The sequence below is a fragment of the Gymnoscopelus microlampas genome (genome assembly GCF_963454915.1).
Source record: "Gymnoscopelus microlampas genome assembly, chromosome: 6".
NCBI lineage: Eukaryota > Metazoa > Chordata > Actinopteri > Myctophiformes > Myctophidae > Gymnoscopelus > Gymnoscopelus microlampas.
The window spans coordinates 24,475,185-24,490,184 of record NC_139943.1 but is presented as its reverse complement, the minus strand read 5'-3'; the positions used below and the strand labels follow the sequence as shown (position 1 = coordinate 24,490,184).

At 43.7% G+C, this 15,000-nt stretch overlaps 1 protein-coding gene across 2 annotated transcripts in view; it reads right to left on the bottom strand.

Annotated features, from left to right (window-relative positions):
- Positions 1 to 15,000, bottom strand: part of lrp5 (low density lipoprotein receptor-related protein 5) — a 73,316-nt gene that overhangs the window by 7,273 nt on the left and 51,043 nt on the right. For both annotated transcript variants that reach the window (XM_084059292.1, XM_084059293.1), the window contains exons 12-23: positions 11,815 to 12,031; positions 11,095 to 11,248; positions 9,982 to 10,117; positions 9,524 to 9,768; positions 7,461 to 7,645; positions 5,945 to 6,093; positions 5,324 to 5,501; positions 3,878 to 4,074; positions 3,093 to 3,298; positions 2,211 to 2,401; positions 591 to 800; positions 132 to 257 (exon numbers count right to left, since the gene is read on the bottom strand). In XM_084059292.1, coding sequence (XP_083915418.1) covers positions 132 to 257; positions 591 to 800; positions 2,211 to 2,401; positions 3,093 to 3,298; positions 3,878 to 4,074; positions 5,324 to 5,501; positions 5,945 to 6,093; positions 7,461 to 7,645; positions 9,524 to 9,768; positions 9,982 to 10,117; positions 11,095 to 11,248; positions 11,815 to 12,031 — 2,194 coding nt within the window. The remainder of the gene's footprint in view (positions 1 to 131; positions 258 to 590; positions 801 to 2,210; positions 2,402 to 3,092; positions 3,299 to 3,877; positions 4,075 to 5,323; positions 5,502 to 5,944; positions 6,094 to 7,460; positions 7,646 to 9,523; positions 9,769 to 9,981; positions 10,118 to 11,094; positions 11,249 to 11,814; positions 12,032 to 15,000) is intronic.

Genomic DNA, 15,000 nt, shown 5'->3' with positions numbered 1-15,000 from the left:
GCTATTTTCTCATTGAATTTGTGACAGCTCAAAATTAAAACAATTTAATTAGAAACCATGAAGTAAAACATTTATAGAGCGTTTTGTGGATGTTTTTAGATCCAAGCCTTTGGTTTTCTGATGTTGTTTACCTCCACAGTGCAGGAGGTCCTGCAGTAACACCAGGTGCATGGGACAGGAGCAGCGCGGTGTTCCATCGCCCTTGGCGATGCATATGTGAGAACAACCTCCGTTGTCACGGGAACAAGGATGGGAGGCTGGACAGGAGAGAGCAAGGATTCAATAAAGTTGGACGGAGATAAAAACAAATTATATGAACTCTTAAGAGCAATGGTTCTAGTCATTTCTGTGGTGAGGAAAGGTCTCAAATCGTCCTATATACAGTATTATTTACATTTATTTGACTATATATTCAGTTTGTTTGTTGTTTTCACCAGAGCTGCACTGTCACCAAACATATTGTCCAAATACAAATAAGATTGTTTAGCTGGGATCTTTATGGAACTCAGCACTCCTGTGGCTCCATTAACATTGTGTATGGCGATGCATGTGGTTAGGCACCCACATGGGCACACAGTACGTGTACCTACCAAACTCGTGTGGGTCCATCTCCTCCACGGCATGTATGGAAGTCAGATATGAGATGCGTCCCTGGATTCGCGTCCGTCTGTCCCCGGTCAGTTTGTCCACCCTCTCTATCATCTGTTGCTGTCTGTCGATCCAGTACAGGTGCTCACCCAGAATGGTCAGTCCCATTGGCTGGAGGATGTTGGAGTCCTGCAAGACAATACGATTGGCTCCTAGGAGAGAAAGAGAGGAAGGGGAGAAAGAATAAGTGACCTCCTCAGAGTGTAAAGACGACCCAGACCTTTGCTAACTTGAGTGAACTAAACTTTCCTAACCCATAACCCAAGCCTGCTAGCTTGTAGATCGGCTCTCTTAGCTCATTTTGAAAGAATTAAAAATGTTTAAAGATGTTCGCCTATAATGTCATTCCCAAAATAGGGCTGCCAGGTTCAAAGTGGTTAAGTCTGTCTGTATGCTCTATTCATATTTAACACATTAATAGTATTAACAAGAGCTTGTGACTAAATCATTACTGGATCCACGGTAAAACTGATTCTTTTTTTTTCATTTCCTGAAAAGTAACAGTTTTAGACAAGGTGACTGACCTCACCCAGTCCTGGCTCTTCTTAGCATTGTAGCCAATTTATCACATATTTTATCTCACATTCAAACATATATGTCCACATTTGTTTTTCAATCAAATATTGTATTTTTAGCAGGTCAATTTGAAGAAACTTGAAATAGGTGCAGCAGAATCCTCAACATTCGTATTCTATCTTTGTGTGATTAGTAGGGCCTGGTGTGTCTATGCATGTATGATAGATGGCAGTTTCCATGCAGCTGGATCCATCTGACCAAACAAGGAGAAGAAGAGAGTAAGAAGTGGGGCTGAAGTATTTTCCATACACCTGCCTCTGTGTATCTGTTCTTTGGTTGAGGTTAAAAAAATAGTATCAATCTCTTTGTCTTTGGAAGCAGTTCAGTGCATGTCTTGCACTTGGCAGTGTTTTCAATAAAGCCTGTCTTTAGCACGGTATAAATAACGTCTGGGGAGTGTGAGCATGGGTGTCTTGTCTACCCAAGAGAGCCAGGGGAGGAGAGAGAGAGAGAGAGAGAGAGAGAGAGAGAGAGAGAGAGAGAGAGAGATACACAGTATAGTCACCCAGTACAGATCGTGGCACTCACAACGTGAAACAAAGACAGAGAGAGAAGGAGAGACTCGTGGGGTCATGTCCTGCACAAACAGCAATCAGTAATTTAGGAAACCCTAGTTATCTAGCCCCTGTTTGTACAGCTTCCTACAACTGGCACAATGGGTGGGGGCAGTGGTGCAGGAAGTGGTTATGCCCACCAGGTGTCAGTAGTTACCACAGATGTTACTGAACGTATCACTGCATTATCAGAATAGAGGTTTAACGTTTTTAGATTTAGATGCGATTTAATTACTGGTTATGCACACCTACTGTTACAGTAGATACAATGACAATTTTATCTGCATCCTTGTGTCATCCTATGTTTGTGTGATATATTCAACCCCCAAGGGTGAGGCTATTGATTAAGAGAAACTGTGGTGGAACAGAACAGAACGGAACACTGGAACGTGCTCATTCTGAGCTTGTGACGTCTATATTGGGGCCGCTCACCTGTTAGGTCGCTGCTCTCAATCCGTTTGAGGTCAGCGTCGACCCAGAAGAGTTTCCCCAACTTGTTGTCCAGAGCCAGGGCCACGGGTCTGATCAGACCCGTGGTGAACAGAGACTCTCTCTCTGTGCCATCCAGACTGGCCCCCTCGATCTTGGCTGAGCGCTCCTGAACCGTAGTGAAATACATGTATCTGCAAACACAGAGAAAGACAGAGACAGGCTTCGTAATAAGAAAAGTGTACATGGCAGATGACAAATAAATGATTGACATATTTAAAAAAAAGTAAATAGCGGAAATAGCTGACCGTGACGTGTTGTAAGCTTGTAGAGCTAATATTTCCGTTTTTTTAGTATTTGAAAATATATGAAAATGTTTCAAAATGGAAACGATTATGATGATTATGCAAAATAATTGCGATTATGTCAAATAATTGCGATTATGTCAAATAATTGCGATTAGACGATAATGTAATAATTGTGACAGGCCTAAGCACGCATGCAGCACGCGCACACACACAGGCATGCAATTCTTCCCTCCTATTCCTCAACCCATACTGTGTCATCTTCGTTTTGTTATTCAAGTTTTTAGGTTTTCTTCAACAGACATAAATGAAATTGCTGTTAGTCAAGGACTCTTATTTACAGAATTCAAAGAACATTTTGAAAACAAAATACAAGAATACAGAATAAATAAATTCATGACATTTAAATAAACAATAGGGGGGAAAAAGAACCATTACACTGTCCCAGATACGATATTATTTTAAGTGAAGCTCAATTCATAAGCCAATTGCACAAGGTGCCATCATGCGACGGAGTACAGATTATATAGTATATGTCGTTTACAGTAGTATAGATCAGGCATTAGGAAATGTCCCTCACCCTTTCTCTGCGTTGACCACTAAGGCCCGGGGTTTGTCTGTGTCATCCTTCAGGACCACTCCCACGCCGTGTCCGTCCATCCTTTGGACGTTAATGGTGTTGTCGGTCTCACAGGTCCAGTAGACGTGGCGGCTGTAGGGGTCCAGGCTCAGGTCATGTGGTTGGTTCTCCACCTGCTGGACTACGCTGTTCACCACCGTGGCCGACTGCAAGGAACAGGATACAAGAACGGTGAACCCGTGGTCATGTTAACCACTCTCGCGCCTGGCTTCTCTATTTTGGGCATGTCGTTATAAGTGAACGTTTTCAAAAATATTTCATATTTCTTTAAACAGCAAAAATAGCATATCTACAAGTGAAGTTCTACAAATGCATATCTATTCGTCATATGAGGATGTATAAGGTTTGAGTGGTTAAGCTCGTTGAGTGAGACTCCCTACCCTCCTTCAAAACCGCCATAAAAGAGCACCTGTCTGCAATTTGCAACTGGTCCGAGACAAGTCTACTAAGCCTGACACCAGAAATGTCCCCCCCCCCAATGTTGTCTGTACATATACTTTTATTGGTCCTAGTGTTGATGATTTCTGAATGTTATTGTATGTCTTTAAATGTCTTGAATACTGAATACATGATGAATTGAATACATAGAACCAAAATGGAAACAAGCCCTCAGGGCTTTTTATGTTTTCCTTTTAGCATAATTGTTTAATCGTACCACTGTACTTTTTGCAAACTGTTAATAAAGTATTCAATCAATCAAAAGACCTATTCCTTGTCTGTCTCACCATAGTGCCGTCGTCTCTGGCCCTGCGGATGTTCTGTCGCCCGTCCAGCCAGTACACCAGTCTGTCCAGGGGGTCATAGCTGACCGCCCGGACGTTCCTCTGCACGTGGATGGGCAGGATGATGTCTGGACTCTGCTCCCCCAAAACCATCCGACTGATGCTGGACTTCTGACTAAATAGCAGAAAACTAGAGGGAGCTAGAGACAAGGAGAGAGAGGGAAAGGAGAAGGGGGAATGAAGATCATTGGGATAATGTAATGTGTAGGTCTAAGAGGATGCTGAGGAAAGATGGGGGGTGCATCTGCTGGAAATTTGCTTGCTTGATTTTACCAAACATTGTGAAATTAAAACACAAATAAAAAGGGTTACAAGTCAATGACTCTAGCCTAAACACACACAAATATGAATATGGACTAACACATGCGCGCGCCTGCACACATACACACACACACACAGGATGTAATCAACTGAGACTGCAATCAGTGATCATCCCAGGGGCCGAGGAGGTATGCAATGAAGAAATGAAGCGAGAGAGAGAGAGAGAGAGGGAAACGAATGAAGAAGGAAAAAGCCTTTGCTCAAGAGTACAAACTTTGCCAAGAGGACAAGAATCCTGGGGCCTACAAGCGTGCATGCATGTAGTGTGTGTGTGTGTGTGTGTGTGTGTGTGTGTGTGTGTGTGTGTGTGTGTGTGTGTGTGTGTGTGTCTGTGTGTGTGTGTCTGTGTGTGTCTGTGTGTGTGTGTGTGTGTGTGTGTGTGTGTGTGTGTGTGTGTGTGTGTGTGTGTGTGTGTGTGTGTGTGTGTGTGTGTGTGTGTGTGTGTCTGTGTCTGTGTGTGTGTGTGTGTGTGTGTGTGTGTGTGTGTGTGTGTGTGTGTGTGTGTGTGTGTGTGTGCGTGTGTGGGTGCGTGTGCGGGTGCGGGTGCGTGTGTGTGTGTGTGTGTGAATGAACGCCTGCACGCACGTGTGTTTGTTCAGATTTCGACACAGCTCGGACCGAGTGCTGCTCCGCTCTCTGAGCCCTGAACAAGGCTGACAGAAGACTGGGACAGATCCAACACTTACAGACATTCTGTCCTCATTCAACAATCCCCTCCTTCCTTCTTTCAAGCCCTCCAATCATTCTCAATGTCTTACAGACTTACAGCCAGCCAGTTCAGTTTCTCAACCAATAACAAACCCCCACACACAAGTGCACACATAAGCGTGCGCGCGCGTGCGCACACACACACACACACACACACACACACACACACACACACACACACACACACACACACACACACACACACACACACACACACACACACAATGTATCTCTCCTTACAGATAAATTGTGGGTCCATTGGTGTCTAGTAATACTAACACAGGTAAACTTAAAACATATAAATTGTCTCATGAAACCCCTCCATCTAGCCCTGCTACCCCTGCCGCCCCCCATCCTTACAGCTGCAGTTGCGTCCATCTGGGTCCAGGGTGTAGTGTGAGGCACAGCGGCATTGTGCGCCGGCCGGTGACGCCAGGCAGAGATGAGCACACTGGCCGTTATTCTGGGAGCACTCGTTGGCACCATCTTGACGAGACGAGTGGAACACCAGGATGTCCAACATCAACTCCAGCTGACCCTGGTAGACATTGAACAATTCATAAATGAAACAATTGCTCATTAAGCACATGAAAAGTGTCCCTCTTCTGGCAAAAACGTTTGGTGAAAATAGCAGATCTACAGTACAATTACATTCTAGAGCGGCTATTTTCGGCGAAGGAATTTGGTACAGAGGGAAAAAAGGAGTGGTTCAAGTATAGAGCCATGGGAGACCTTAGTCAACTAAGTATATAGGGTTTAAGTAGATAATCAAATCTATGTGCATCAAGCGTATGTATGTATGTATGAGCTCAAAGATGTCCAACACTGAGGCAAACTGGCACTGAAGGGATCAATCAATCAATCAGATAATGAATTAATGAATTACTTAATCAATTGTTAAATAACAAACTGGTTCTGAAGATAGACTACTAGATCTTGAAGCTATTTGATCAATTCAATAACTAATCAATAGAGTTGTACCTGCAGCACCACAGTGCGGTTGAGGCCGGTGCGCTTGTCGGCCCGCTCAATGCTCCGCAGGTTAAAATCTGTCCAGTAGATGTAGTCGCGGTACTGAGTCAAGCCAAAGGGGTGGGGCAGATCATCGACTATGATCTCTCTTTGGAGACCTATGTAGGAAGGAAGAGGAGGAGGCGACGAGAATATAAATACAATGATGACAACTTAAATTCAATTCACACAGTCAGTTATTCATGCTGATATAACTGGAAACCCTCCCTCTGAAGGTTCAGGGAGAAGTAAAAGAGGGGGAGGATTTGAAAAGGGGCCGCTAAGTGAGGATCTGTTTTTTTTCAAGGCAACTCAAAGGGAAAGGGATTGGGTGAGATAGAGAGAGAGATCTGCGACAAGAGTAGAGAGTGAAATTAGATGGTCTGCCAGCCTGAAAAGGGATGTTTATTCTTTATGTTCGTTGCAAATACATATCTTATCATCCCCAAATGCCTAGTCTTTTTGATTGATTGAATATGTCAGAAATGTGGTAACAGCACGTGGTAAGTAATACATAAGCTAAAAGGATAACACAGAAAAGTTTTGACACAATGTTTCCATTGTGGCCCTACAGTATGTCTTGCCTTCTTATAGACACCTTGTGCGATCATTAAGTACTGTACATGTTATATTATGGTATTTAACCATTAAGGAGGGCAATGTGGCAATGACTCTCCCACTGCCTATGCCGCAATTTATGTAATTTATTCTCCAAGCAATGTACTGGTATTCTAGTGGAAACATAGCCTAAGCCTCTCTATCTGTCGGGCACATGCTGTCCAGAGTCAATACACAATTATAACTATCCAAACCAATGACAACACTTGCTTTGGGATTGCTTGTGATCATGATAAGGTATAGGGGCTGCCGTTATAATAAATTGCACAAAAACGAATTTCTTTGAAAAAATTCTATGTTACAAGAATCGAGAGGTTTTCTTTGTCACTACTGATACAGGTACAATCAGTGAAATGTAGGTGTGGCAAGGTCCGCAATTCAAAAGATTACGGTAGGTTGTGATCTTCACTGAGCTCATGCATTTTACCGGGTCGAATATATCTATTTTCAGGGGCAAACGCGAGTGCAATACTTGCACTATAGAGCCCTTGGTCTCTTTATTTTTCTCTTCCCATCCAATCACAAGAAGCTCACTCATAGCATCGCGCCAGAAAAGGGGAGGAGCTGAAGCCAATAAATACCCGTGCCTACTGCAGAGTAATTTGCCCCAGGAATGAATACCGATTGTAACCTTTTCCACTAAAGACAAAAGCCAGATGTTAGTGGGTGTACGGTACATGGGTTTTTTTGTCCAGTGGAAAACGGGCTCTATAGTCAGTGTTTCGATGATCAACTATATATATATTTCCTAGGCGCTGCCCTAATTATGGCTTAACAGTAGACAGTAGACAATATTTATGAATTCACTCTCTACCTATCTATTAGGTCATCCATATTCTAGCCAGGGTGTGTTAGTACTTATCCATACCTTGCATGTTGGTGCTCTCGATCATGCATGTGTCCAGGTCAGTCCAGTACAGTCGATGGTCAATGTAATCGATGGTCAGTCCATTGGCTCTGCCCACTTTATCCACCAAGGTTACTATGGTGCTGCCATCCATATAGGCCCTGGCTATACGAGGTCTACCACCCCACTCTGTCCAATACATGTAACTAGAGAGAAAGAGAGAGAGAGGGGAGGAGGTCAATGCAGGTACCCAAATGAATAAATTACTGTAAGTCTCTATCCCTGAGACTCACTGAACCTCCAGAACTTATGTCATGATGTAACCGGTGAACCAGGCCTATGATCCTATTTACGTACGCGTTCCCATTGTATTCCATCATATAGCATATCTCATCAAAAGGACGTAAAGATGACCAATACCCTCCCAAGGACAATATAAATTTACAAAGATGTGGTTTATTCTTTAGGGCCCAGGCTGTGGTTTAGGCTTTAGGGCCTAGGCTGTGGTTTAGGCTTTAGGGCCTAGGCTGTGGTTTAGGCTTTAGGGCCTAGGCTGTGGTTTAGGCTTTAGGGTCCAGGGGTAAGCTCTGTAGGGTATGGGCAAAAGGTGGGCAAAGGGTTAAGTTAACATTAAGGTCAGGCTTTGGGAGAAAATGCAGTCAATAGAAGGGCCTCACAAGTGCGTTATAAGACAAAGGTGTGTGTGTGTGTGTGTGTGTGTGTGTGTGTGTGTGTGTGTGTGTGTGTGTGTGTGTGTGTGTGTGTGTGTGTGTGTGTGTGTGTGTGTGTGTGTGTGTGTGTGTGTGTGTGTGTGTGTGTGTGTGTGTGTGTGTGTGTGTGTGTGTGTTTGTGTGCGGTATGTGATCATAAAACTACATCAGATGGCCCCGGGCAATTTGTGTTGACAGCTCTGCTGCACAACATCATCATGACATCACCAGGTGAGTGACATGTGTTAACAATATGGCATGCTGAGACAGGTATGTGTAAGTTTCACACACACACACACACACACACACACACACACACACACACACACACACACACACACACACACACACACACACACACACACACACACACACACACACACACGCACACGCACACACACGGATCACACTAACAGGGTGCTATTGAAGGTTCATGAATGTTGGTAACATTCCGGTAAAGACTTTTTAACACATCATTCCTCGGTCAACTACAGATTCCAGGGACTTGCTGGCTAAAGCTGAACAACTGGCCCACTGAATACCAATTCAGTGATGCAGCCATACACTCACTACCATATCCTGCCCAGGAGTGAAAAGTGAAGTCATAAATGAGGTCACTGCCACTGATTCCCGGCCTTGCACAGTGCAGGTGTTATACTGTAGCAGTGCTTCACAAAGTGGGGTCCGAGGACCCCCAGACCGGGTCCTTGAAGGGGTCCCAGGGGGTCCCCAGCAAAATATGTTGATAAAACATTCAAATCATTTGAACAACTTTAACCCAACATCCTTATTCTGATCTATTGGAGAGAAAAAACATATCCACCCTCCCACTCCCCCTGGATTAGTGATATAGAGTACATTTTAAAATTGGAGAAAATGAAATATACATTGTGTGGTTCTATCTCAAAATTCTATAAAACCTGGTAGCCTTTTCTATCGCACGTTGACAATCTTGCGCTTCAGCCCCCATTGGAACCTGAATGAGTCTGCACCTATATGGCAGTAGACATTCTGTTGCATAATAACACCCTTAGTGAATACCTGCTTACCACTATATATTTATTACCACAATATATGTATTGCATATTGATTTTGTTGGAGATTTTACGTTGTGTATTTGTCTTAGTTTTTTTCTCTGTTTATAGGCCTATACTATTAAATTTATATTTCTTACTCTTTGTATTTATTTATCTAGTTATCCATACATTTTCTTGGCTATTTTGAGACACCTATAGCTGCCAAAGTATTTAATAGTGTTAAAGTGGTTGAACTGATTTGGATGCTATAGAAACTCATTCTGCTGGAACCCCCTCAAACCTCAACCCCGGATCCCACTTTGAGAACCACTGGTCTAATCCAAAGATGTTAGATTACCCGTTAGCTGGGTCCAGTGCTAATGACCGTGGGTTGTCCAGTGACCGCGGGTTCTCCAGGTCCTTACACACCAGGACCTGGCGATACTGGCCGTCCAGCCGGGCCACCTCGATGCGGTTCGTGCCGGTATCAGCCCAGTAGATGTTCCGACCCATCCAGTCCACTGCCATGCCCTCTGGGTAGTCGAGTCCGAACTCTATGACGTGTTCTACGGAGCTGCCGTTCATATATGCTCTGCTGATGGTCTGCGGGAGAAAAGTGTGTTGTTTCGTCTTTTTAGTTATGACAGACTCCTTTTATTCTCTTTGACATAACAAGTGTCCATATAGATAGGTGCACACGTCTATATGTAGGTACACACACGACCAGCTATATCGTGAGTGTTCATTTAAATAAATGCAGGATTTCACTGTACACTGTACTTAGAATCCCGTAAAAGACTACGAGCCCCTGATCACCTTGGCCTGTATGTCTGTCCAGTATATCCTGTTTTCGGACACATCAAAATCGAGAGCAGACGCCTCTTTTACTCCAGTCAGAGGAATGGCCACATCGTTACTGTTGGTACCCAGAGAGATGCTTCTGATGTTGTCCCTAGAAAGAAAAAGAAAACACCATTAAAGAAATGTTATACTAAGACTCAGTTATCATTCCACATATTCACAGCAGCATCCTGTGAATATCCCGTATCAGAGATATTCACAGTAACAGAGGGGGGGAAACCAACACCAACATACTGGCCTGACTACAACTACTCTATCTCAACCTGAACTTGCTGCCCGCATCGCTTCTCTTTTGACCCTTTTAGAATAGAATGGGTAAATCTGGAGATCTGGAGGTAAATCTGGATCTCCAGACAACTATTCCACAATCTCCTAATGCTATTCAGAGTCTGGAAATACACCCGAAAGCCAAGAAAGAAAGTCATTTCCGTTCATGAAAATATATTTTTAAATATCTTTGCATTTTATTTTTTAATTTCCATTTCTGATAAGCAGCAAGCTATATGCTCTAATTGTTTGATTTATATTATATATTATATAATATATATTATAAATTTGCGCAACTGTAAAGTGAAACTGAAGCGGGGGATGAGGCGTCACACCCGCTTTATCCCCGGATCATTTTCAGAGCTTCCGTGCTCCAGACTGTATGACAAGCATTTAAAAATTGTGGGAGGCAACAATCTGGCTCGCGAGACTAGGTAACCCAGAACCTTCCATAACCTGAAACCTTCCAGAAGCTTCTGTGATGAGTTTTTGTTTATATTACCACTGCAACCATAGAACGTCCCCTGAAAAGGGAGGTACGTCATAAAAAAAAACACCCTAGTAGATCTGCTATTTTCGAATGTCTTTTAAAGTACACCTTCTAAGTTGGGTTAGTACCACCTCCTGAGCAGGGCCCAAACTGGGTTCTGAGAACCTTATCTGAAACCGAGCCACGGTGTATGGAAACAAATCCAGACCAGAACCTGTGAGGTATGGTTCATGGCACGGCACGGTTCACTTTGTTCCCGTAGTGGAAAAGAGCCATTAGTGTTTGGCCTGCAGGGGGGAGGGTATGTGTACCTGTTGGTAAAGAGAAGAAATGCCTCAGGCACCACGCAGGTCTGCAGGTCTGAGAGGAGCTCCAAGCCCATGGGACAGGCACAGCGGACACTCTGCGAGCGCCAGAAACACAGGTGGCTGCATCCTCCATTATCCACTGCACAACCGTTAGTACCTATGTGCAGATGGAGAGAGGGTGGGAGAGAGAGAGAGAGAGAAATGAATGTTAAAATGACATAAGAAATGAAGGACACATCAACTCTATACATTTCATGCACCCAACAGCACCACACTACGTGACATCATACACACCTCATACTAAGGACCGCAATGGAAACAAGCTGTAAGCTTTTTTGCGTTATCATTTTGATTATGGTGGGTCAGATTTATGTTACATATATATGTGACATATGTTTTTATTTCATGATCAATAAATATTGATCAATCAAAGGACATGTCCAGAAGAAGAGACAGCTCCAATAGAAACCTGATTATTGATATACAAAATGGAAAGGAAGTTATAATACTGCTGCAGTAGAGCCTATACTATGTGGTTTGTGCCTGGACGGCTAGGCCAGCAGGCGCCCCAGTCATATCATATTTAATTGCATCTACAAAGTAAAATCCTCAAGTGTTAATTTATCAATTTGTAACTCAGAAAGTGTACAAATGCCGGTTGGTTACATTGGTACACTTTCAGAGTTAAATGAACACTGAGGATTTGACGGTGTAATCCCATACCATATGTCTCGGTGACTTTAGTAGCCTTGAGTCCCATTAGATCAGGCAGTTGGTCGATGATGATCTCTCGCACTGCCGTGCTCTTGTGGACTCTCTCAATGCTGCGTCTCTGCCAGTCGGTCCAGTAGATGTAGTCCCCCAGCAGAGTGAAACCAAAGATGTGAGGCAGTTTGTCCTCCAACAGAGTTTGTCTGTTGCTGCCATCCACATTGATCACCTGAGGAACACAGAGGGAGAGAAGGGCATCTTTGAATTTTCCAAAAAAGAAAAGGTTTTCAAAAAGTGTCGAAAACTTTTCAGATGTTAAAACATTTCAAAATGTTCACAAATAGCCAAAATAGCAGATCTACAAGCTCACAACGCGTTACAGATTGTAGAGCGGATATTTTCAGTATTTGTCGTACAACAAAGTATATAAAGCTCAAGTCGTTAAAGTGTGCTTATAGATTCCATAAACCAAAATAAATGGTGATAGTACCAATTTGAATGAAGTTAAGCTATGGCATTATGTTCCCCATCATAGTCCTGACCACTACCATGAGTAGCATCATCACCACCATCACCGCAGCCCATGTTGGCACAGGGACAGCACTGACTTGTCAGTCAGTCAGATGTTGGCAGGCGTTTGCATGCTCAAAATCAAACAAAATGCATGTCATATGGTGCAATATACCCACACTCACTTACCCACCCACTCAAACACACATATACTGTACACGCACGCACGCACGCACGCACGCACGCACGCACGCACGCACGCACGCACGCACGCACGCACGCACGCACACTTTCTCTCCCTTCTCACTCCATTTCTCTGTGTGTGTGTGTGTGTGTGTGTGTGTGTGTGTGTGTGTGTGTGTGTGTGTGTGTGTGTATTTATATTTCCAGTCACAAGGCATCTATTACCAGGCTGCTGAAAACTGATACAGGGGACGGTGCCAACGCATGCCACACAGAGTAGATGCATGTGTATGTGTGTGTGTGTGTGTGTGCTTGTGTGTACACAAGTAAGATAGACAGATGGAGACAGACAGACAGACAGACAGACAGACAGACAGACAGACAGACAGACAGACAGACAGACAGACAGACAGACAGACAGACAGACAGAATGTAGTGGTGTTACAACAGAAAGTGAGAGCTGCAATTGAAAAGGCTGCAATTACAGTGCGTGTCCAACCCTCCCCTCCCCTCCTCTCCACTGACTTTGCTATTACTGGACGTACAACCACGGAAATAGACACAGCCCTTTATTTTAGACACACTACAGTCAGCTGCTGCCTTTGTGTGTGCGTGTGCGTGTGTGTGTGTGTGTGTGTGTGTGTGTGTGTGTGTGTGTGTGTGTGTGTGTGTGTGTGTGTGTGTGTGTGTGTGTGTGTCTTCAGCGTACTGAGACACAGATTCTACAAATGCAAGGAGCTCTTTTAAACGATTGTGACGCCATTATCCCACCAGTTGAGATAAGCTGTATGCTAATAGCTCATATGCACAATTGTTTTTGACAACCTGGCAGATATTATTATCTATTGACTTTAGAGATCAGTATTACTGACAATTCTAGTATAAGTGTGTTGGGGTAAGGGATCAAGGAATTAATGGCATATCCTCAAATGTTCGCAAAACCAACCTGTATGTACTATGTGAGTGACAAACTGTATACTGTATGTGTCACTGCATGTGTATCGTTATTTAATGGCGGGCCACTTCACACACAGACTTCCTTTTTCATGAATTATACTTACTTCCTGCAAAGTAGTGTGTGTGTGTGTGTGTGTGTGTGTGTGTGTGTGTGTGTGTGTGTGTGTGTGTGTGTGTGTGTGTGTGTGTGTGTGTGTGTGTGTGTGTGTGTGTGTGTGTGTGTGTGTGTGTGTGTGTGTGTGTGTGTGTGTGTGTTAACACAACTTTTATATACAGGCTGAATGACTAAGCATAAGCAACTGTCTCCCTTCACACCCACATGGCTGTCCTGTCCAGTACATCCTCTGTTGGCCAATCAGTAGCTACACTGCAGCAGTGGTTGAAAAGGAGAATATCTCATTCACTTACACATTATTTCTTGCTGGCCCGGGTATACGAACGAGAGAGTTGCCTTTTTTCACTGTGTAATGTCAACAGAAACATAAGCCTAGTTACATTTTCTCTGTTTCTTTTTTTCTTTACCAAATTGAATTACATGTTTTTTCTCTTATTTGGATTAACTTGTCTCTCTTTTTAAGCCGTTGCATTAATCCTTGTCATTGACTTTATTGAATGTAAAGCATCTCATGCATGAAAGGTACTATACAAATTAAAATGTACTGTTATTTTTAAACCTAATATCCTATCATGCCATGTGCAATTAGTTTGTGAACCGGTACTGTTGAGACTTCAATGAGAAACCACCTAGACAGCCTATCTGTTCAGTCAGTATTAATGCTGATTTAAATTTCTAATCGGGGCGCTTGGTTAGAAAAACAAACATAAAAAACAAACCGTCTACTTTTGATGGGCCTCTGATCCAAGGGGGGTTCCCGACCCCTCCACAAAAACCTATTCATTTATCACTGGGACACAATTAGACATGGCCATCCCAATGAAAAGATGGCCGCGAGACTCCCTTTCACTTTTCTTCCCTCTTCTCTCACTCACTCTTTCTCTCCGCCTGCTTTTTCATGAAGAATTATGCGCTGGGAGTGTGATTTTATTCCTTTCTCTTTTTTGATCTCGGGTGTGAGAACGTCTCATTTGTTGATGGACGGAGGGTAAAATAGGACAAAAAGACAGAAAGAGAGAAAGAGAACAAACAGAAAAAATTTGCCACGCAGGGAGAAGTCAGACCGTCACAGGACAGTTCAAACAATCACACACACACACATGCACGCGCGCGCACACACACACGCACGCACGCACGCACGCACGCACGCACGCACGCACGCACGCACGCACGCACGCACGCACGCACGCACGCACGCACGCACGCACGCACGCACGCACGCACGCACGCACGCACGCACGCACACACACACACACACACACACACACACACACACACACACACACACTCAACATACAGTAAATACAGTACAGACAAAAAGAAATACACACCCCTAAACACAGACATAAGAGAGAAACATTAAAAAAGTTGTAGACTTTTAGGCATCTCGAGTTTGTGTGTGTGTGTGTGTGTGTGTGTGTGTGTGTGTGTGT